Source organism: Pyxicephalus adspersus, chromosome 4 (genome assembly GCF_032062135.1).
Source record: "Pyxicephalus adspersus chromosome 4, UCB_Pads_2.0, whole genome shotgun sequence".
Classification (NCBI taxonomy): domain Eukaryota; kingdom Metazoa; phylum Chordata; class Amphibia; order Anura; family Pyxicephalidae; genus Pyxicephalus; species Pyxicephalus adspersus.
Window position 1 is genome coordinate 133271811 of NC_092861.1, and position 25108 is coordinate 133296918.

The 25108-nt window shown below is 37.7% G+C and overlaps 1 protein-coding gene across 1 annotated transcript in view; it reads right to left on the minus strand.

Moving 5' to 3' along the window:
• Positions 1-10191: 10191 nt before the first annotated feature.
• ACYP2 (acylphosphatase 2) overlaps positions 10192-25108 on the minus strand; it is a 28611-nt gene continuing 13694 nt past the window's right edge. Inside the window, exon 4 of the mRNA XM_072410460.1 lies at positions 10192-10801. Coding sequence (XP_072266561.1) covers positions 10528-10801 — 274 coding nt within the window. The 3' untranslated portion in view covers positions 10192-10527. The remainder of the gene's footprint in view (positions 10802-25108) is intronic.

A 25108-nucleotide genomic window follows, 5' to 3' on the forward strand; every position in this document is an offset into this window, starting at 1 on the left:
CTGGCATAACTCTATATCTCCTTGTAGGAATAAACAATATGCAAACCTATCATGGGATGCTGACCAAAATGGGCAATAAGAATACCATCCCAATTCCCCTATTTTAAGATTTTCTTTTGTCCAGAACTAGCTATTGCTGTTTTTAAATAATTTATCAAAATTATGATTTTAAGGTTGGGAAAGTCAGAAACAGCATTTAGTAGGCTGAGTTGTATCTACCCTGACTTACCTCTACTAGGTTTTATCAGATCAATGGTGGTATCTCATAGAATGCACCCATTGCTAACAGAAGGATCATCCGGTTTACAAGCAACTATCATTCGATCATTGAATGCTAATATTGTATTCTGGGATGTGAATATACAAGTCAGTGCCTCCTATACTGGTCTTACTGCTCCAAGCTCTGACCTTCTCTCAAAATTTACCAAAGATTTCCTATACATCGTCCACTTTTCTTTAATTGCTAATGAATATCATTAAAACAAGTTTTTTTTTAACCCCAGGCAAAAAACAGGGGAAAAATGTGTATCAAAAGATAAAATTTAAAAGTAACAACATTTGCTTCACTATTCCCCCTACATTCCAGAGCTGTACTATGCAGTACCACATTTCTGCCAGTAGATGTCCTTACTGTAAAAACAATTTACCCCTCAACAACTCACCAAAATTTTCTCGTGGACCACCAGTGGTCCATAGACCACTGGTTGGCAACCACTGCCGTAGTTTATCCTAGCTCTTCTACAGAAAAAGTTAAATAATAAAAAAAATGAAAGTAAAAATCTTAATATTACCTGTGCAAACTCACAGAGTCTTCAGTTAGATTCTCCTCTTTAACATGGTTTACCCAATAGGGTCCCCAGTCTATCAGCCAGCATGATTCCTCTAAACCCAGGTAGTGCAGTAATAAGCTAATTTCTCTGTCCTTCCAAACACTGTTTTTTCTATCTGTACGCTGCTTATCAGCACTGATTGACTCCTTGTGCTGCTTCTTCCTGCTACAGCCCATCCCTGCTGTAGAGGCACTGCTGGACGCTGAAGCATATTAAGTAAATATACCACTTCAAAAATGTATTCATGGTTACAAAGTTTCATTAACTTGTATCTTTAATATCTTCCTAATGGTAAGCTTTAAGGCCGAGTCCTCTGGCCAGTGTTAGTTACTTACAGCTAAGGGAACCACAGCCATGTGTGTATTTTAAAACATTCATTAGCTTAGATTGTAAGCTTTTCAGGGCAGGGTCCTCTCCTCCTCTTGTGTCACTGTCTGTCATTTGCAACCCCTATTTAATTTACAGTGCTGTGTAATATGTTGGCGCTATATAAATCCTGTTTATTATTATTATTAATATTAATTATAATAATAATAATAATTGGCTTCTGCAAATTATTTAAAGTTATTTAAAGGAAAACTTAACCTAAAAGTTAGCAGACAGGTTCCTTATTGCAGAGGGGACAGGCTATGACTCTTCAGCAATAAAACAAACTTACCTGCCTGTTCATAACATACACTGCACATGCACAGCTCAATATACAATCCTGGCTAATAGGAATAAATGAACTCCTGTGAGCATACACAGAATTTACATCATCTCGGACTGGATCAGGATGGCTGAAGATCCCAAACCTGGAGGAAGAGAGGTGAGGTAATTACAATTTGGGAAAAGACAGGTTGTTATTTTGCAGAAGAGATATCACCTGTCCCTTCTGCAATAAAGAACCTGCTTGATCACCCATTAGTATTATTATTAGGCCTAGTTCCACTTTAATATTCTAACCTAAAAAAAGATTTTGTGTTATATTGTGTTGAAATACTGGGTACATTGTTCAATGTTCAATTAATCACTGCAACCGCAACAAGACAATGCTGAATACGGCTTGGCGCGAGCAGAGGGAACCTTTCTGAGTTATGTCAGGAAAGAGGAAACGTCTGAGATTTAGATTTTTTAAACAAAGGATTAAACAAAACCCCACCTCCAGCAGGTCAGGAGACCGGACAATGGAAGTAAACACTTGTGAATTCCATTATACTTTTATAGTCACTTAACTCCTGTGATTCCACCAGAGAGAAGAACAAGCAACTTTTAAATGGGAATCTATGCATTTTTTAATGGTCAATCAACTAAAATTTTAATATTAATAAAAATGCCAGAGAGTAACTATTAGGCGAACATGGAACCCATTACTGATAGCAACTGATGTCACCTTTGCAACACTCTCAGGTGCATAGAAAAGTGATAGTCCTTATAGCTGCAACCTATACCAGAGCAAATGTTTACATTATGAAGAATTCAGCAAGAAAAGTAACACACCTTCAGCTGGGCAGTCACAGCCTAAATTTATAGCTGTGTGATCGCAGGCAAGTACCAATGTATGGAGACTGTGCTGATGGGGAACCACCTGGTGACCTGGCCCATCAGATTCTGTTTATATAGGCAGCATGGTGGCTCAGTGGTTAGCACTCTGGCCTTTGTGGCGCTGGGTCCCAGGTTTGAACCTCAGCCAGGACACTATCTGTAAGGAGTTTGCAGGTTCTTACTGTGTTTGCGTGGGTTTCCTCTGGGTACACCGGTTTCCTTCCACATTCCAAAAATGTGAAGTTAGGTTAACTAGCTTCCCCCCAAAATTGACATTATACTGTATTAACCTCCCTAGTGGTACATTTCTGTCTGATTTTATATGTCTAAAAGCGGTACATTGTTTTTCATGAAAAACTATTTTACAGTATAATATAATAGTATGGGTATAATAAAGTTTGAAACACAAAATCATGTAAAAAATAATAAACTAAAAAATAAAAAATATATACATATATTATATATAAAAATATTATACTTATTATATATACTGTAAAATAAATGTTTTTGAAAGTAATGTACTGCTTTTACACATATAAATCCAATGTATTGCATTCAATAAAGTTATTTTGTATTGAATTCAATACAAATGGATTTTGAATTTCCCGTCCCGCCTCGCAGGCAATGTACACACGCACCGACGTCACTGGGTAGATGATCCCTTTGTTTAGATATAGACAGAAATGGCAATAAATCAAAGCGTGGAAAGTAACACAGCCTGCCTATAATCAACTATTATTGTAAGTTATCAATCCCCCACATTGCTCTTTAATTTTGTAACCCCTTTGGTTTTCCTGTGTTTATTACAAAGGATCTCAAGCACACTTACCTAGGCTTTAATATATCAAAGTAAACATAAAAACATTGCAACTGAAGCAAGTAAAGTGTGTAATTTAAGGTCATAATATGGTTGTGTATGACAGTACAGAGGAACTTTTACATAATATAATTTTACATATTGTACTGTACTTTTTTGCATAACCTGTTTTCAAACTTACATTTTACAAAGAGTCTGTCTTATGGTGTACATTTGGGGACACTATTCATGTAACTTGTTGTTGCTGCTTTATAAAAAAAGGTGATAATAATACATGACATTTTTCTGTGCATAAACCAGGCAGAAGAAGAAAGATAAGTCTAGTCTGATCAGTAATTTAACATTTGTAGGTGGAAAGATGTCTTAGCTAAGAATGAAGATAGAATATAAACTCACACACACCATTATGTGGGAGTGATGCCAAAAACATTACACCTCAAACTTTTGGAATAGGGTCAGCAGCTGTTTATATAGAATGACATTGCTTTGAAAAATGCAAATTATCTATATAACAATTTTTCAGAATTTGCATTAAAATGATTGATTAAAGAGACATTGCCTCCATGCTAATAATAACAGCAGAAATCTTCCCATATGATTTGTCAAATGTCATGCTGCATGATGATATGCTGATGTTTGCACACCGCAAAGCTCTGAACATCACTATGGACTCCATTGTAACTCTGCACATAATACAATCAGTTTCAGCTTTGTTTCCAAATTTGGTGCACCGATGGCTTTGCTCCAGTCGGCACTCATGTTTAATTTTTTAAGGGTGCACAGAAAATAAATTGCTGATCTATCTTCAAATCCTAAATTGTGGTTAGAAGCATCTGAGCAGGTTCTTGCTCTATGCAGAAGGAATGGGAAAGAGACTTGTTATTTGTCTATCATGACCATACTTCTTTCCTATATTAGCTTCAACATTTAATATCTATTTCTAATACTTTTAGTGCCTGTTCTATACATTATTAGTTCAAAATGGCTTTGTCTGAATGTTTTGCATTCTTTTTCATTGACTTTCTAGCACTCAATCCTACATACTACTATATATTAGTACAAAGACATTGTATATTCCCTTTAGGGTTCATATACACAATACTAATACCCATTACCCATTTACTCCCTCCAACCACTTTTAAATATTCAAAAATTATATACCAATTATATAGTTACGCTGATATAATACAATGCTAATATTGAATTATTTTATTAATAATAGATAATAATATGATACTGGTTTATATGATCCAGATCCAAGAAAAAAAGGAATTACACTTGTTTTTCAAGATTTATTGGATTGACCTTATTCTGGTTACCTGTTCTTTTCGTTGTTTTTTTCTAATCCCCTGCATAACCTCTACAATTATTTGTAGTGCTCTAAATTATTCTTGTTAAAGTTTGGATAGTAGAGAAATCAATCCCTATTAACATGTGACAGCACTGGACCAATCCCCAAGCCCCAACAGTCACATGAGAAGAAGGGGACTGAGTCATTTGGTCCGTATATTTGGATGTAGTTTGCATTTTTTTTTTTGTGGGAAGCCTCTATGAGACAATGGCCAAGCAAAGATACCCCTAAAAACTTCCCTGCAGAAAACAGGTGTTATAGCTTTCCATCTACTCATCTGTTATCTTTTTGTTCTAACCAAGCAAGGATAGACCACAGCATTAAACACCCTTTTCAATCCATGCAACCCATATTTTCCTTAATCTTGTAGCACTATGGTGTCACGCTTGAGGGGATAGGCCACTAGGGGGCGCTACGGCTTGCACAGAAATGGTGTGAGCCCTGAGAAGGGCCAAGGCGCAGAGTCTAAGCAGTAACTAAATCTTCTCCAGAGCCTCTAGTGGTGAGGATGTTGCACTGCTGGTTACTGCCAGGTTGCACTCCTTGGACACACCAGGGTAGGCAGGATGATACACGGTGCCGAATCAATAGGCAGAAGAATTGTCAAGGAAAGCCAGGCAGCAAGCAAGAGAAGTCAGGTCACAAGCCAGGGGTCAAATACCAGGGGTCCAGAAAATAGACACCAGTGACACGGGCCTACTGCAGACACAGGGAACACAGGAGACACTGGAAGCAACAGGAGGCGCAGGTGACAAAGGCACAGAGAGAGAGGAACACTGGAACAGCACAAGGGAATTGGCTGGAAACAACAGAATGGGCAACAGGGAGTGTAATACTGGAGCTGGATAGAGGAAGTAATGAAATTAACCAACAGGTGTAAAGGAAATGCTCAGCAGAGCTAGGGGGCTTGGCATTCCTGGAGATACATTGCATGAACGCTAAGTGCTGTGTCTGAGCTAGCCAGGTATGATTAGGAGGCTATTTCCTGATTGGCTGGTGGGATGGGTGAAATTGATAAAGCTTAGGAGGACTGGCACGCCCAGAGCCAGAACTGCCCTCATGCGCCAGTGAGAGATGCCTACGCTTTAGTGAGGAAGAAGTAGGTGTAACATATAGTCAGTGGATCTAGGTTTGTCAGCTTCCTGAACCCCCTTTGTGGCTCCATTCACCGGTTCCTACATCACTACTGTGTCCTTGTTATTTTTGTTTTTAAAACGTTCCAAGTATCTTTTGGGTCGTCTCTTTTAGAAAATGTTATGAATTTTCACACAGATGTTCAGGCTGTTTACTTATACCCCATTCTGTTCCTGAAAGGTAGGTCTGCCCCTTTAACACATTTCTGTTAACACTTCTCAGGCCATATGATCTACATTAAATAATTACATAGGGAGCACAAGGGAACTCATCCAATGGGATGGAATCCAGCACATACAATGTAAAATACATTTAATTCCAGAATAAGCTAAATAAATGATTTCCAGACTTGCCGTAAATATTTAGAAAATCTACAGGGGATAGGAAATCTTATAGCAGTTCAATTGTCATTACATTTCACCCCGCCCCGTCAAAGAGGGAGAAAAGGTGTATACAGTAAGTATATATATATATATATATATATACACATATAAATGTATTATATATCCTTATCTATATTATCTGGGTATCATGTATAAATATTTCAATATGTTAGAAAGTTTTTTTCAGATATTTGCTTACTATGTATATGATTCTTCCTAATGAATGTTTTAACATTGTATTTGCATATAACAACATGTTGTAATTGAGGCTGATTGCAGTCATCGACCCCTAATCAACAGTAATTGATAAAATCTGGCTGTACATCCAGAGGCGCCTTTTTAGGAAAAAGGGTTTCTTATGAGGATGTTATAACCCATAGGTCATTTAAAAATGTAAATAAACTGAAACATTATCTTTACGGTTTATTATGTAACCACCTATGATTTTTTTTTCAAACTTCTCTTCCTCAATTCTTGTAATTGCCTCACTGGCTTTTCAAAAATGTCACAGATGCATAGAGCTTGAGGTTACCTTATGGGTATCTCTTGCAGATTTACTGTACTGTGAGTTTCTCCTTCGGTCCTATGCATAGGATGGAATATGGCTAGAATGGGGAAGCACTGGGAATATACCAGTAACTATACAAAAGTAAGAACATTTCACTTAGCACAGGGAATCTAATCAAATACATTGGCATTACTGACCTCAGTGGCTACAGAACAGGAGCAGGTAAGAGATTTTTTTGGAGGTCATTGCTGGAAACCATGATGGTTGTGGCCAGAACAACCCTATACTAAGCACTTTTATGTATTATAATTGATAATACTACAGCCACAATAACAGTACAAATACCACCATTATTGGCCATTGCACTCCTGGTCACGGCCCAGGGGGCCTTGTGAGAAATCCTGCCCTGCCAATGCAACTGGTGGGAATACGACCACCATGAACATTCCCACATTCTTTAACTATTCTATATGCAACTCCAATTTATGGCAGATGAGTTCTAAAATTGCTAAAATTGCAATTTTTAATTTTTAATTTAAATTTTTAATTTTTTTTTTATACATAGACATTGTTACATAATTGTTTCCTATACACGTACATCAAATGTAGGTGCTGTCATATACTTGGAGTGTTTAGAGCTATTTGGGAATTCTGAAGTCTGGAAACATTTTGGAAATGATTCTCTATTATTATGTTCCAAAGAAGAAAGTCAAGAAAAGTCCAGTTCTGTTTATATGATCAGTCGGTTCAACCCAGGATGTTGATAAAGAGAGCTTAATGATTTTGATGGGGTGTGAGCCTTGGCGAAAACGGCTGGATTTTTTTATTAGCATCTGATATACACAGTATATAATACAAGAAAATAAACAATCAAAATAATAACATTTCACATTCTGGTAATAATTCTGGAACTGCTTTCCAACTTTTTTTTTCTGGGGAATAAGTTATATCACATGGGGAATACATATTTCCTTCATAACAAATATTCTATATCCTTTACTTTTCATAAATTCTCTTAAATCAGACATGAATATTGTGAATTCCATCATTGCTGGCTCAGTGATGCCACTTTTTAAGAGGGTTGACTGCGTCCTGACTGGCCAGTAAGGGATAAACAGAAGACTGATAAAGTCATCACTTTAACCCCTTTGATCACCCCCATTTTTTATTAAACTTACAAAGTTAGAGGGGACAGCTCTGTGAAATTCTGTAAAGTCTACTTTAGCTCACATAAAGACAAAAGACAGTTACAAATGCTGGTTCTGCTTAATCCTTTTGATTCCAGACCAATTCATTCATTCCATGGAAAAATGCATATTTTTGCCTTAAAAAGTTTTTTTAGCATTCTACATGCAGACAACCTGTAAACTTAATTTCAGCTTCATTTCTGCTTAATATGATGTTGAATACAACTTACCTAAATACAATTGTGTTTGCCAAAAAACCCGAACATTTTCCTCTTCTTTATTTTCATGTATTTCCCCCAGTGGGGTTGGCTAACTATGATGCTGATACAATTTTTTACCTTTTTACTATTCAACTTAATTTCAGTGCATAGAAACTCAATAGAATCCCAATTTTGTTGCCGAACTATACAAGATGACATTCTGTTAGGTAAGTAGATGTCATAAATGTCAGGCCTCAAAACTGCACAAACATTATACATAGCCAGTGTATGTGATAGTATTGTGCACAGGTCCTCCTAATGAAGAAATTAGGAGTTTGTAAGATCTATAGGGTCTCTGCTGTCCTTTGCCTAAACTTATCAAATGAAAAAAAGGTATTTCATTTGATGGTTTTCTAGCCAGTCATCATTTTTCAGCCGTGAAGCCAAATTCCTGGACTTTTCAGTTCCTCCCAAGAGGAACACAATCTCCATGCTCCATGATGGTTCTAACTTTCATCCTGTCATTATTCTTGCCCATCTAATTGCCGCTAATCCTATATTTTCATAATCATCTGGAACTTAGTCTATGGGTTAGCAGGCTATGTGTTTTCTGGCTCATACATTAGATGTGAATGTTGTTTCGAATACATTATACAATATACCTGTTAGTTTCACAGCCATCACTATTAATGGAGCTACCTCTGTCAGGAAAAGTCTTAAACAATCCTTTATCTGTTGGCTATTACTGCAGCTCAGGTTAGAGTGCACTGCATACCTTTCATAATCAATAGTGCTCACCTCTGTTTGTCAGCTTGCACTAAGTATGAATTCCATGAGTTTGACTAAACTGAATATTTGTTTTATGTTTCTTCTGACTGACACTGCTGTTGTCTGCTCAGATCACCTATTTCAGGGGTGTTAAACTCAAATATACAGAGAGCCAAAATTAAAAACTTAGACCAAGTCGAGGGACAAACTTGAAATTTATTGAAAAAATTGAGGAAGTTTACTACTTCATCAATAACTAATAAAAAACCCCTCTACACACACTTTAGGGTTGAAAAGACTAACTTCTATCTATCTATGCAGGCTGTGTGTTGTTATCCTCTCACATCACAAGTTTGTCTGACACTAAATATTACACTATTCAGTCTCCAATGGATTGAAACAAACACAATGCCCCTTGTAGGCAGGCACCATGTGATCATTGCCTAGGCTTTGTGTCACATGATGGGTGTAAAGGAATAATGTATATGTATTGCATGTATTGAAAATGATTATGTGAGGTGGTAACGAGAGTGGGCGGGCCAGATGTAGTTCATTTTCGGAATTCTTTGGAGGGGGGCAAAAAAAAGGACCTTAAGGGCCAGATTTGGCCAGAGTTTGACACCCCTGATCTACTGTGAACTTTATTCCTGCTCATTTTATTACTTCATCACCTGTCCCAACTGTTGGATTTCCCTTCTAGTGATATTGCAGGTCAATTGAAATCCATGATAATTCTGTACCAATGACTATTACTTTTATCTTAAGTTGATTATTGAGGTCAGATATTCATATAGTGGTGTGTTTGTAAATTGGTGAATCTGACATTCACTGGAAAATTACCTGGTGGAGAATCCATTGCTGCCATTGGAACACATGAACTTGGAAGATTCTTCATCAGATAATGTTTCAGTGAATGTCAAATTCACTGCTTTATAGGTGGACCCCAGGTACACTATGAAGATAGGATTTAGAGTGTAACTGCAGTAATGAGATGTAGGTGGGATGGGTCCAACTAGTAATGCCAAAAGAGAGAGAATTCACACCCGCAATTCACCACTCTAGATATGCAAAGACTTAATGAGGAAAATATTTTAATACATTCAAAGTCTTTCATCATGCTAGAAGGTTTATGTTCTTTACAAATGAATGTTGTGAAAGTTCTGATGTGACCCTTTATGGAGATGCCTTTTCTTGGAAACGTTATATCAGTGCATAATCTTACAAATATTTGCCTACTGTTCATGGACACATTTATTCTATTATATATTTAAAGAAAATGTACAATGTACAATGGTATTGTATATTATTTATTATTTGTATATTATTAGTATTGTATTTGTAATATATAATATTTGTTTGAGTTTATGTTATATCGTTACAGCAAATAACACTTTTAATAATTTTATTATGGTTTTATTTAGGTAAATATAAAATATTGCATGTGAATGATGGGAGTTCTAGGTTTTGCCCTTCCCTAAAGCAACCTTCTCCAGCTAGCACAATATCTTAAAAAAAAAGGTGCTCAGAAAATGAGATTTTAAACTTGCCAGTATTCACATAGGTGTCAATAGAAGTAACCATAGTATGCAGCAGGGGACACAGGGACCCAATAGAGATTATAGAGATTCAGTCATAGAGATTCTCAAAAGATACACTTCATTCTGTCTTTCAACTTATAAAACCTGTAACACCAATGAAATTACCATTACTCTTTAAATAATTTGTTAATAAATGTGATAATACTGTATCAGTTATATAACTGGTTCACCTACACTACTAATTGCCTTTGTTATCATATAACAAAGCAATGGGTCTTTTCCCACTCTCATCTTTGGGCTAGGCAGTTCTCATTAATGGAAAAAACAGCACAGACATGGCCTTTCATTGAATCAATACAAGTTCCCTGGTGCTCAGGGGCAGCCCCATGATGCCCTGCACTCTCACAATGTCTTTGAGTTGTTGGGCTCTTGGTGTCATTTAATCTAGCAGACTGAGGACATCTTGTGGTGGAGAAGAAGAGTACAAGGGGAAGCTCTGTCCAGAGGGGGTTATTTGCAGCCAGAGTGGATTTTTTTCCCTTTAAACATTGCTTGGAGGATCTTTAAAAAAAAAAAAAAAATTACCAGGAGTTCGGCTTCAATTAAGGTACTAATACTTTTCGAAACAGAACAACATTTTGGCTAGAGCTAACATCCTCCATAGTAGAAACTAAAAACCCCTTCCATGACAGTAGGGGCACCTGTCCTATGGATGGGTGTCAATGTCACCTGATACCCCTGAAAAAAATCCTTCAACTTGTACGTCATTGCTGATAATTTGTGGAGTGACTAAGTTAAGACCAGAATGTTCTCAAACAGTTAGTTTCATTACTCAATAAACCTTTACGTACATCAGGAAATGAAAGTGATTGATGTTCTTTACATAACTAACAATTAAGCTCTACTGGCCTTTTAAAAATAAAGTTGAATATAAATGGATGTGTTTTGTCAAGTAACAGGAAAGGTGGAGTCAGAAAGAGTCATTTGGGAATTTTAAACATTGTCAACGGTCCACACTGTGGAGTCAAAAGGCTATTCCATTATTATATCATAGAGAAGATTTGCCCAGTGATTGTCCGGGTTGGGTCGTTGTCAAACATATTGAAAGAACTCTATTTTTTGCAGTCTGATTTTGTCTCATTTGTAGCTAAGTTTCTCCTTGAGTGAAATCAGATCTTGTACGCAATGTTCTGTAATAATTTGGAGCTGGAAAGGTTCTCCACCTATTGAGATCACTCAGGAGAGGTGGAGGACAGTTCCAACAACATAGAGTTTGAAAAACAACCTATGAGAATAACAGGATGCTGATATACTGGCAATCTCATTCATCTTATCCAAATGGGTGTTTGAAATATCAGTGTTGTACCATTGGAGATCTGCTTTAATTCCACCTAATTGCCCTTTTATTGATCCTTCCAATAGTCCTGTTATAAATACTATTTCCTAGAAATTATGATTTATAATTCATCAATAGAATCCATCATGGCAAATACCTTCAGTGTCAAAGGAGGTTTTGGGCATTTAAGGTGGCAGAATGGGGTGATACTAAGATGGGGCTCTTGAACCCAGGGTTGACTTGGTGGTAGGTGGGGAAAGGAAGGGGTAATATATGGAGGGGGTGTTAATTGCTGGGGAGATGTAGGTCATATCATGTGGTTGAATAATAACAGTGTATATAAGGTAACTGACAAGTATTTTTCCTAAAGTAGACTCCAGGAGGTCAAGAACGGGAACAAGAAATTCAATGACCTATTGGTGGCACCATGATTCTATGGCAGGTGATCCCCTGTTCTAGTAGCCACCAGTGAGTGTCCCTCAATAGTCAGTAAAGTGTTGTAATTAGGCACTACTGAAAATCTATTTATTATCCAATTGCCATAATTTAGGTATTTCACATTTTGCTCTGGTGTCCATTGTATCCTAAATAAACTCTGGCCTTGCTCTTGATCCAACTTGATGTGATTTCTTCAGTGCCTTTTCTACCCTGCTCATGTACATGGCTAGATTAGTTCTTCTCTGCATATGTTCCAGGTAGAATGTATTTGCCAGTTATTAATGTTTATGTAACCTACATGGTTTTATTTATATGAATTTTCAGATTGTAACTTAAGTCAGTATCCCTTGGTGAAGTCCCATCCGTCTGGTCATAGCATTTACTATCCTGACAGTGAGCCTCTGACTGGTTGTCACTTTAATCAAAAGACAAAACTATGTGAGGAATTCATTTTTTATATTGTATCCAAAGCCAAACATTATTTAGCAACCTTGTCAGGTTTTTATTTCTGCTGAGATTAATTACTTTCTTTGTGTGTATCATTACATTTGTCCTTGGGACTGGAAGTAAGGGGAAAATCCAAAATTTTGAGTTGCCAGAACAGGAATAGAGGAAAAATCTTCCCGAAAACTAAGGGGGACTTTTTCCTCACTTCTAAAAGATAGACATGGGCTTCCTGTTGTGGCTAAAGGACAGGGGATATTGGTAGAGCTCCCTAAGAAGACATCAATGGAGAAGGGAGCATATCAAGAATTTTAACCCTTCCCTTTCTAAAACTAAAAAAGCTATCAGTTAAAAAAAAATATATATATATATTTATATATATTTTTACATTTGAGACAGTTTATCCTTGCAGCTTTGAGTTACAGATATTGTGAAAATATAAATGTAAAATTTATGGCTCAGCATACATTACTTGTAATAGCATTTTTTCAGCTTTTTAACATTTGTGTTTGTCATTTTTAATTAGTCATTTTTGGGATGATTCACGCATTGTTTGGAACACCCTGGTGAAGTCACTTTCTGTCTTATCTACTGATGCACCTTTCTAAAATATGGAAAAAGCTTATGATGAACATTAACAACAACCAATTAACCCTGATAACTAATGTTGCTGCTAAACTCAGCAATCTGTAAATCTGTCCTATTTAATCAAGGTGTTTATCTATTGTTTGCTGATTCTTTTACAGAACATTTCTGCTTTGAGGTCCAGACTGGTATATACTGTAGGTTTTTGTATGTCAAAGCAAAATGTTCATCAGCAAAGCATTTTATTAATATGCTCTCATCCAGCTATGAATGTGGAGGGATGGTTGTTACTAAAAGGTTGACATCTAGTGTATAAATGTGGAATTGCAGGAAAATATTAAACCTAATTCTCAGTCTGGGTTCATAATAATACCATCAATTGTGTAGCACATTTTTGCCAAAGGACTCAAGGCATTTGTATGTCATATTAGAGAGGAAATCCACACAAACAGAGGATAAACATGCAAACTTCATGTGTCCTGGCCAAGGCCACCATCAGAAAATTCTGTGCTTCATACTAGGTATACAATGTTGATTGCAAACTGGAAGTTAAGTGGAGTGTTGCCCAATGGATATATTCACGTTGTTTAAATCAATTTTAAAAGGTTGTTCCCTTTCCCTGCTCTAGTATCCCTGTAACTTATTCCACTGTAGTTTGTAGAAAATTTAAAAAAAAAAAAGACATGTAAAAAAAATAATCATTTCAAGTACTAAAATCCCAACTTCAGCTAGTGGGTTAGAGTTAGAATATCTGTGGGAATCTGGGAGAACCTGCAAACTCCATGCAGATAGTGTCCTGGCCGATATTTAAACCTGGGACCTAGCACTACAAAGGCCAAAGTGCTAACCACTGAGCCACTATGCTGCCCAATACTCCCCATCATAAGTACAAAAAAAAAAGTGTGACTGAAACAGCAATACAAACATAACTGACATTTCAATCTTTTCAACTTTATTTATAGGGCAAATGTACCTTATTTAGGAGGAAATCCCCCAAAATGAAGGAATTACCAACCTAAACAGTTGTCATCAAAACAACTTGTTCCGTTAGAAGATTTACCCTCACCTCTTGTTCTTATGATGACTCTAAAACTTTGGATTTCTGATCACCGTCTATCTTGTGGACAATGGATACAGGATGAATAGAAGGGTGAATGCATGCACTTCCGAGTTTCTACTGGTTCCGATTCAGATTTCTTGCAGAAGAGAAATAGCATGTCATAATACATAGCTCATCACTTCTGTAAAAAAAATCTCTTCCGGCTCCCAATTATTTATTTTAGGGCCACAGATCTGGTTTAGGATAATAGAATAACATCCTATTGGTTGCTATGTATTACTCATGTTTCACATTTCTTTCATAAATAAAAACAAAAAAAAAAAGATAAAAGCTAATGTACGTAACAGTTTTGTGTTTTCTGATGATTTTGATGGGTAAAGTGGATGGAAGACAACAAGTAATTCATAAAGAAATCAATTTGAAATGAGCGTTTATTTCTCTGCACAGCCAGGCAGCTATTATGTGTATTTTTAGCACTGCACGGTAATGGTTATTTGCTGCAGCAACAGGATACGTTCTGCTTTCCTCCCACTGTAGGTGGATTTGGAGCCGTCCCAGGCTGGTGAACAAATAACATTGCCACTCTATGTATAATGGAAACATTACAGACATAGCAACCTAAATAAAAGGTGAGCCTCACCCCTCGACCAAAATAAAAATCAACTAAGATCTGATAATGCTCTGACAAAGAGAAGGCACATTGTCTGGTGAAGGGCCAGTAAACACAAGCAACATGGATTAATTAGAATAGAATTTTTTAAAGAAGTATCCGATTTAGTTTTGATATGAAAAAATGCAAAATAAAAAACAAATTACCAGTGGGATCAGACAGGTAGCCAACCCAGCTATAGCCTAAGGCTGTTAGACTTTTGTGGTTGGAAAGGATCTTTCACGCTCCTTTCCAATGACAAAAGACTGAAAAATGCATGAACAAGCGTTGTACATACAACACCGTTCTGCTCTATGGAGAGGAAAGGGGGGAGAACAAGCGGGTGGTACCCCGCTGCACCCTCTCCCCTTCACTTGTATTGCAGTCGTTTGTTGTTCGTCTGTCATGGATCTGCCAAGATCCACAGCAGATTCTCGTCCAATACTAGCCCCGAAGCGATAATCAGACCAGAATCCTCTGACGTGTACATAGCCAAACTCCGGATTGCTGCTCTGGTTAGACAACAGCTAGTGATGTTAAGAGTTACCTGGCAATTAGGAAGGTTGGAGAGGATACTACCAAGAATTGCTAAAACTTTGGCCAGTCAACACCGTCAACACTTTCAAATGTCAGCAATAGCAGTCAGGGAAAACTGCAACCAGAGGCAACAAATTAAGAATAGTTTAAAGTGGAGAGGCTTTTAATGCACAGTGCAAAGTTTAAGTGGGCATGGCCGTATATTTGGTGTGGTTATAATGTGTCCGGGCCCATAACCCCCCAAAAGCAACAACCCCACAGCAGTAAGCTCACAAGCAATACCCCCCACAACATGGTCTACACAGCAGTGGACAACTCTCACTCCTACCTGTGCTTTTGGCTACCATTTTTTTGGCTGTTCAGTTGGATGCCACACACTGCTTGTTACCTATCCTGGTTCCTTCACCATTCTGATCCCTTTCTGGGTCATACTGAGGACCTTTAAACAAATATACTGAGAAGTGATTCACACCAGAATGCACAGCTTTTCTGACATTTGGTCATTTTGTAAGGTAACAGGGCCAAGGAACACAAAATTAAATTATGTGGACAAATGAGTGAAGTCCACCAACTCTGCCCAGAAGTTAATTCTGGCGACGATGACGTGGACAGCCAGCTACCATTTCTGCTCCTGTGCTGGTGCTTAGATCACCAGCTATGCAAGGGGGATGTTGTGTAGAAGAACAGATGGCAATCATTCTAATATTAGCAAAATTATACAAGAATATACAAAAGAAAAATCACGTAAAGACTGGGCCTTAAAAATATGGGAGTGCAATCACCTTGCCCTTAAGATGCCCCTGACTACAACTCTTCAGAAGCAAGAATTGCCACTCAATAAATGATTAGAGGCAATCAGACATGGGGCAACTGGATACATAAAAGAATGCAGGAACCACGTAAGCTTTTTTGGAATGCGTCCACTTGCTCATTGTATAACATTATAAGAAATACAGATTTTAAACTTACAGGCTTTACAAAGTAAACAGTATTACCCATTGCAAGAAATAAATTATAGTTGACATATTTGACAGAATGAAGTGTAATTATGGAATTATGGGTGCCTGCAATATCCAACTCTTATTAGCTGTTTGTGCTGTACTATTGACGTGTTTGAAATGCTGCTACAACTACTACAAATAATAATAACAGATTGATTCTGATCTCGTTGTTACATTCTACTCTCTTGCTAAATCTTTTACCACCTTCAGATTTGTGCCTGGATCTGCCCCCGCAGGAATGAAGTGTTGTTGCCATGGTTACCACACTGCTGCTTATCACACCGGCAAGGCCTATAGTTGAAATAAATTGGTGTAGTTTACACTGAATCCCATGTTGTGAATCGTGCAGTGCTGCGATCATTCACTGAAGATTGCTGGAAAGCTAACAGAAGACACAAATGTGTTGAGTCAGTCCGTGTCACATGAAATAATCATTTTTAGCCTGCTTCTCACATTACCGTACCATGTTTCTTACTTGTAATTTATACTCAAGGGTATGAAATTATTGCAAATGTAACACCATAAAACTAATTTTCTCGCTTGGTTCTCCTACTAGATTTAGTCTGCCTTAAATACTGCAAAAATCTCCTTTTTACTGTGAGCACCACATTACACCAGGGCTGACCGACTCCAGTTCTCCAGGACCGGCAAAAATTAAATTTTTAGGTATATTTAATAGGTTTAATTCAAAGTAGAAAGTATATTTAAAACCTAGCATCTCACAATTGCCTCCTGAACCCAGCAGGAAGTCCCTAAATGTATTTTAATCTTTTTTTTATTCCTACTTTTGATGTAGAACAGAGAGCAGCACCTGTATCATGAATGCAGAGCACCAGGAGCCATGATGCCCAAAACACATTGGATGCTCAATGTCTGAAGGGATACATAACAGTGGTCATCATTCAACTCAGAAAACTGAGGACCATTGCCAAAATTCGGATTAGAACTAAAATGGAGGTGAGTACTGCAGCCAGAATTTTTAAGCTGCTAAGGAGCCTGTTAAAAAATAGGCAGGGGCTGGGTTACAAGGTAGTCTGTACCTACGGTTAACAGAAGCTCATGTCAACTATCTTGGATTTGTTCCTGTGTCAAAAAGCAGGTATTCGTTGGCCTTAGGCTATGTACACATGACTCAGGGCTGATATCGGACGAGAATCTGCCGTGTGTACAGAGCTCATCATACGTCATCGATGGATCCGTCCAGGTGGATCCACGAACGATCCTAATAAAAGTGAAGGGGAGAGGGAGCACAGCAGGGTGCCACTTCATCATTTTCCCCCTCACCTTGTGCTGTATGTACACTGCTTGTTAATTCATCATTCAGTCTTTAGTCGTTGGAAAGGAACGTGAAAGCTCCTTTCCAACGTGAATAATTGCATATGTCAGATTTTTCTCACCCGATAATCGGCATCGGACAGATATTGGGTGAAAATCTGGCGTGTGTACAGTCGGCGTCGTCCATTGTCCGAACGACCGTCCTGGCGGATCCACGGACGATGAACGACGACCGATCCTAATGCAAGGGAGGGGGAGAGCGCGCAGCAGGGTGCCGCTCCGTCGCTCTCCCCCTCCCCTCTCCATAGAGCAGAACGGTGCTGTATGTACAGCACCGTTCATGCATCGTGTAGTCCTTTATCGTTGGAAAGGATCGTGAAAGATCCTTTCCAACGACAAAAATTGCACGTGTGTACGCAGCTTTACTCTTCACACTTTGTTTCCACAATTAAAATAAATAAATAAATAACAGTAAAATGCAAAACAACATAATGAACTTTTGCCCAAAGAAACACAAAGGGTTCTATTATTAAAACAGAGAATCTGGCATTGCTTCAAACATTCCCTGGTGGGAATCAATTACTGCCATTGAAACACATTGAACAGGAAAATTCCCACAAGTAAATGTTTGAGGGAATCTCAGAAATCCTGTTTTCTAAACAGGGGTGTAGTGGGGCAGGCACACGTGGGCATGCCTTGCCCTCTCTTTTTTCGGGAATTAGGCGTTTGTATAACAATGATGCGCATTCACACTCGCCATGGATAGTACTGTGCCCCCTCTTCTTTTTTAAGACTACACCCCTGTTTATAAATAAAGCCCAATATGTCCTATTAAACACAACATAATTGTGCTTCCATTAACCACCATTCTAAACCAGTTTTTGGTACTTACTTGTACAAAGCATGCTCACTACTAAAACAACCTACTCTGGAAAGAAATTACCTAGGATGCATAGCTAATTTTCATTTATTATCCCTTGGGCTAGTGTTATGTATGTCACCCTATATGGTCATTAGTGGAAAATCTTTAGATCTGGCACCTAAAAAAGGCAAAATTGTAGTTCTTGATATGGTAAATAATAATTTAAACGTATTTCTGGTTTATTTTACTTTCCGTGGCCCTGTTTGGAACAATTTCTTTGAACATTTGTTCTGGTGATGGTCGTCCCAAACAGAAAGTGCGGAGTAATCTAATATTTTACAGCTGTCATTAGGAAAAGGTTGTACAGGCTATTTTTCTGTGCTGAAATGACTTGCTTATATTTCACTGCACACTGTACAATGGGCATTAGAAGATTTAGCAAGTCTCTAACTGTCTCATTTCTTGTCTGAAGGACATCCAGCATGATCTAGCCCTTCTAAGCCTGTTCATGCCCATTCCTTCCATTGGATTCAGGTAATTGATTGCCATATGCTTCACCCGTCCACCAGCCATTATCTGCCTGCATTGCATAGATCAGCCATTCCCAACATTTTTCCTTGAAATAACTTTTAGATCTTAGGGAATCCCCTGCCATAATTACTATATTCACAACATTAGTATAGCGGCCAGTGGGAAGAATGTAGCTCTTACAGATAGCCATTGGTGCCACCTAAACTGTCCTAATAGGCTCATATATCTCATTGCTTTAAGAACCCCTAGCAACCTCTAGAGGAACCCTGGTTGAGATACACTGTCATAGAGAATCACTGCATTGTATAACTGAATGTAAAACTTGATAAGTAATGTATACAGAAAAATAAAAAAAACTTTTTTAAGGAGTAATAGAGGCATAATAATGTTCAGTTCTAGGAACATTGCTCTGCCCATCCCCAGCACCCCAATCCCCGGAGTATTTCTGATTTAGATAAATTCTCACAATCCTGTTCACCACTGATATCATTTTTCGATACTTCAGGCTGCTTTCATTTATTCATCCTTCCTGCTTTTGGAGTTTAAAGGGGGCAGGTTTTATGGGTGGCAAACATGTGCAAGAATGTACTAAAACAAATACAGCATGTTCTACACAGGGGACGTTCTTTTACATCCATATTTGTAAATGTTATTTGTAATTTTATGATTTTAGTTTTATTATTGCATTGGCAGCATCTCCTATAAAATAACAAACCGCACGGTTCCAATCTACTTTTTAGCCATCCTTAAACAAATGTTTAGTGGGGTTAAAACAATTCTCTCTCATCTATTTTTTACGAGGGTTCTTCAAAGGTTACAATTGGAGAACACCAGAGCATCTGTAACAGTAACAGCACTGTGCTTTGCCAGTCATCTGGAAAACAGGCCTTTTGGCAACGTGAGACCCCTGTGGAGGCCAAAAAGGAATTCTCTCATCTCCAAAAACTTCACCACTGAACCTTTTACATTTGTTCATAAACATTCACTGGATGCAAGATAGTTATTTCATAGAATTCCATGCTTTAAAGAGAACCTGTAACAATTCATTATACACATGCAAAAGTATATTCATTGGTAGATATTCATTGAAACTGGGCCTACAGATAAAAGTGAGATAGATACATAAGTCACACAACATTGACATCGTGTATTCATTTCCAGAAATGCAGATTTGTCACATAGAAAAAGTAACTACGCTCCTACATTTACCAATATTTTCTATCTCTGAAATTTAAATAAGGTCCTTCAGATTAGGGGCCAATAATTATGTTCTCCTGAATGGGTATGCAGGAGTAACCTATGTTAAGGCTGGAGATTTTTTAGTTTTGAATGGTGAAGGTGGACAAAATAAGAACAAAAATAGGAAAACCTATCAGGTTTAAGACTAAAGCTACATACACACACATCAGGCGATTCTCATTGAATACGAACTGCTTTGGCCGCCCTAGGCAAAAATCTAACGTGTAAAGCAGTTCCACGACGTCACTCATTAAACTGTCACAGTGGAATAATAAGTGATCAATCAGGAACGACCACTGTGCACTCCTAAGGAGGAGAGCACAGCAGGGTGCTGCTCACACATCCACCCCCTCCCCTCTCTATTGAACAGAGTTTGTTCATCTGTCACTGGATACATTCACAAAAGATTGTTTCCAACGACAATCCTCTGACGTCCATCTGAAATCTGTAGAAGGCTTAAGTCTGCACAGACCATTTCCGCAGCATGTAAACTCAGCATTTAAAAGTCCATGTTTGAAATTCCCAATCAATTCATGGGCCAACTCACACCAAAATGTTTTCTTGCTGAGCTGTAAAAAAACCAAAACCAAAAAAAACATTTCCTGTAGAATTTGACAAGTGTTAAAACGCCCAAAAACAGCCAGCATACACCCAAAACTGTATATAAACACTAAAAAAGCCCAAACATATTTGAAAACATACATTAACTCCAAAGTGCTCCAAACACCCCTATTAAAATAAATATGACATTCACGTGTGGTTTTTGGTCATTTTAAGGTCTTTATGGGTGTTTTAGGGACATTTGGGGGGTATTTATGGGTTTTTATTAGTTTTTTTTCTCTTTTCTGCTAAATACCTTGGTTTAAAATGCCTTTATAAATGCCAAAAACCCCATACAAAAGCTATACAGGCTATTATAGGCATTTAAAGACAGTGTAGACTTACTGCACTTATAGGATCAGCTGGAGAGTTACCTTCACTTCCTGTCTGATAAAAAGGTGTCCTCCAAGACAGGAAATAAGTGATATCTCTCTAACAGTAACAAATACAAAAGGAAAATAAGGTTTTGGTAATTATACACGTTAGTTATACACGTGAAATACTGGTTGAGCACAGTTTAATTGTAAACTAATTGCTATTCTATTGATAGCAATTATTAGATTTGACCTTTAAATATTATTTTGAGAAGAAATTCTTTTCTGGCAGGAAATGAGACATGAGAGATAGTTGTCTTGTTAAGAGATATAGTGCAGAGGCATTACATGGCTGGCTCCCAGCTTCCTGCCATAATGATGTCCATTGCAGGAAATAGATGACAGTCATTAAACACACAGAGGGACACATTTATCAGGGGAATCGGCCTCTCACGGTCTCAGAGCACTCCTATACGGCCGGTCGTTTAGTTCTGGCTTTCTGGGGTAATTGGGTTATACAATATTTATACACTCTAACTTTACCTAGTCTTGATTTTCAGGGAGGATCCACTTCCACGGCTGAAAGGTAAATGTGCTGCCTCAGTAATACTCAATAGCTTTCATTTACAACAGCTATTACTTACAACAAATGCACAAATGAGGGATCTATGCCATGCCACAATGAGCACTGCATGTTCCATACAAAATGTAATAATGCAGCTCTAAAAGTGGTTCATTTTAGAGTACATCTTGTGATTGTATTGAACCATTAAAAGCAGATCTTCTTGGCTCCCTCTTTCCACTCCCAAAGTAACTCACAAAGGCATTTGCATTCCAGCTCCCTGCACCCCTGAAATACTGTCAGTTGGAGTCCTAGAGAAGGTGGTGGCCTGGGCAATTGCCTAGTTTGCCCAATCCTAAAGTAGCCCTACACAGAGGGAAATAACTTCAACTGCTGCAGAGATCTCCACTGTGTGGTCATGCCCCTCATTACACAGTGTTTGCTTAAAAAAAGTCCCAGTTTGGCCTTACGTCTTATGTTCTTTGTCCTCATTTATGGAGGAAACAACCTCCTTACAACCCCAAACAATCCCATCCATTCAACGCCACCAACAGAAAGAAATAAAGCTGTGATGAGCCTACACAATAGGCGCAGGGCCTGTTATACTAAGGTAACCTATGTAGGAGAACATTATGAAAAGTGAAGATATCCAGTAATTAACACTAACTTTGCATTACACTATGGCCAGATATGGTGCCCCTCAACATTCACCAGAATGTAAAACACACATACACCTGGACCTAGGTTGTGATTTAAGTTTATGACACGTGACACCTAATGGTAGTAAAGCCATGGATATCAAGGAGCAAATGTAAAAGAAAAATCCTTTAGTGGGGCATCTATTCCTATGCCACTTTTCTGGAATGCAAAACAATTTTGATTTTAGAGAGCTTTTTCTCAACTCCTGTTGCTGTCTTTAAGATAGTAAGAGTAGGGAAATCTAGCCCTAGCAGGGTGCAGGGAGCAAAAATATACCCGTTAGGGTTTCTAACGCTTCCCTTTTCCATTATGCCTAATATATTATACTGTTGCTTTTACAAATAAATCTAAACTGCACAGATTGCTGGTTGCATAGAGCTAGGGCTGACTAGCTGACTATGGAAACTGTATAAATTAGACATGATTGGAATTAAAGTGATGCGTTGGAAAGAATGCAGTTAACTAATTCAACTTGGATGTATTATATTCAGGATAATATTCTCTGCTGTTCCTTATTAATTTCTGATTCTTAACATTATTATTGGAAGATTTAGGGCTCTCATTTTTTATGCAGCGGAAAACACATTCCTGATTTTGTGACAAAATATTCTGTTCTGAGTAACTATTCTTTTACAAACTGGGCGATAGACTCCAGGTATCAGATCTCCAGCACTTGAGGAGGCCATTAATGACTCAAAGTTTCTCCGACCTCCCCCCTCACGCATTCAATCAGAAGTTCACTCCATGTAAGAAAAGGTCAGGGAGCTCTCCCACTGGTAACATATTATTCAACCATTATAATTCTTCCTCTTAGAGCCAGTTGAATCCATTCTGGCACATTTCTATTTATTGGCTTCATATACATCCTTCCTGTGGACTGGCCAATTTATTAATTACTCGAATTTTAGAGAAAGTAAGTCCTAAGAGGGCAATAAACCACCAAACTGCCATGAAATACTTTCTCTCCTACTTGTTAAGTTCTGAGGAAGCAGTTTGTGTCTCCAAACCTCTTCTATAAGTTTATTATGACAGTCATGCAAGGAATGAGGTTTACATTTGTGCTTTTGTTGGGCTTGTATCGAATCCTAGGTTTTAGCCATTGGTTAGACTTATCAAACATACGTAAGATTGACTAGGATGAACATTTTGTTTCCCAAATGTGCTGTGAACCTTGTCAACTGAATGTCAGGCCAATGACATGCTTGGCTTTGTGGTACTACAGCTAGGAATCCAAAGTGACATCATTGACCAAATTGGGTCAATGACAATATTCAGGATTCCAATACCTTTTCCACAGCACAGGGAACATGTCATTTAGAAGTAATGTAACAGCAAGCTTTTCTCAGCCAATCAGAGAGCAGTGGAGGTTTTGAATGGGGAGACTGGGGAGACTTGTAATCCATTTAACCTCTAGTGCCGGGGATCGCAAACTGAGCTTATCAATGAATGCAGCCGGCGCTGCAATCGTTGATCTTTTTTTTTTTTTTAGTTTGAGCTTGATTGGCGAATTTACATCGTCCATTCTCTCTAACAATTTCAGTAAGCAAGAACAGCCGAATTTAGCGCGAGATTGAGTTTTAAAAACTTGCTTGCTCATCCCTACAGTGTACTTATTACCCCTAAAATGTTGACAAATCACTATACAAGATTTGTTTTCTATAAACTTCAATGGGGTTCACAGAATCAGGTTAGCACCCACAGCAAATTGAACTAAGAAGCACTGAGCTCTATTTATTGTGGGAATCTTCCAAATCAATGTCAGTAATTGATAGAAATGGGATGGAATAGTTTGAGGGAAGGTCAGATTCCCCGTTTTATAAATAGTGCCCTAAGTGTCCCACTTTTGAAGCTGAAGTCCCCAACTTGAAGTCCCCATTGACTTGTCATGACTAGGGTGGTTTGGAAAAACAGGGAACTCTGCTTGAGGTATCTTTAAATTAAAGCTCCAGAGATATATAAGAAGCTTGCAGTGAATTAACCTCAGTAGTTAAAGTAAATTAAAATAAAACCAGTTTATGCCTTTTTTTTTAGTTTTTTCACATTTTTTAAAAGATATTTCTAAGTTTATAATATATATATATGTGTAATCTTTATTATTTGACAAAGAATTTCCTGAGTACTATTGCCTAGATAAAGAGAGAACACTTCCTGTGTTTAAGCTCCATTTGTCTCTTTCACAAAGAGCCCTCTATTTAAATAATGAATCATTCACTTTTTGTGTGTATTCATTTCAGCTTGAGTTTTTGAGGTATGTAAACAACAAGATTTTTTAATCAAAAAAGCAAAGCTAAGAACACATAAAGTGAACCTATAGCCCCACCCTTTGCCTTAAAATTAGAATGAAAAAGATAATATCTAAAATGTAATATTGCCAAAAGTTAATCAAATAGCAAAAAAAAATATCTAGAATTGATTCCTGTAGTTAAAAAAACAAAAAATGCATATAAAAATACTATACCTTCCCTATAAGTGAATTAGTGGGGACTAACAATGGTATAAGACATATCTGATGTTATTGTTGACATGCTGTAGTATCATTTTGTATACACACAGATCCTTGGCTGCCTAGATGACTCCAGATTACATATTATTTTTTCCAAAAAATGTCTACAATGGTTACTTTTTCTGCCAGTACCATTTGCTGCCATAGCAACAGAAGTGACGTAGATGCAACCTACACATGTTCAATAATAGAATATTATTCACAGCATTAGCAATATTTTTAATGTGTTCAGC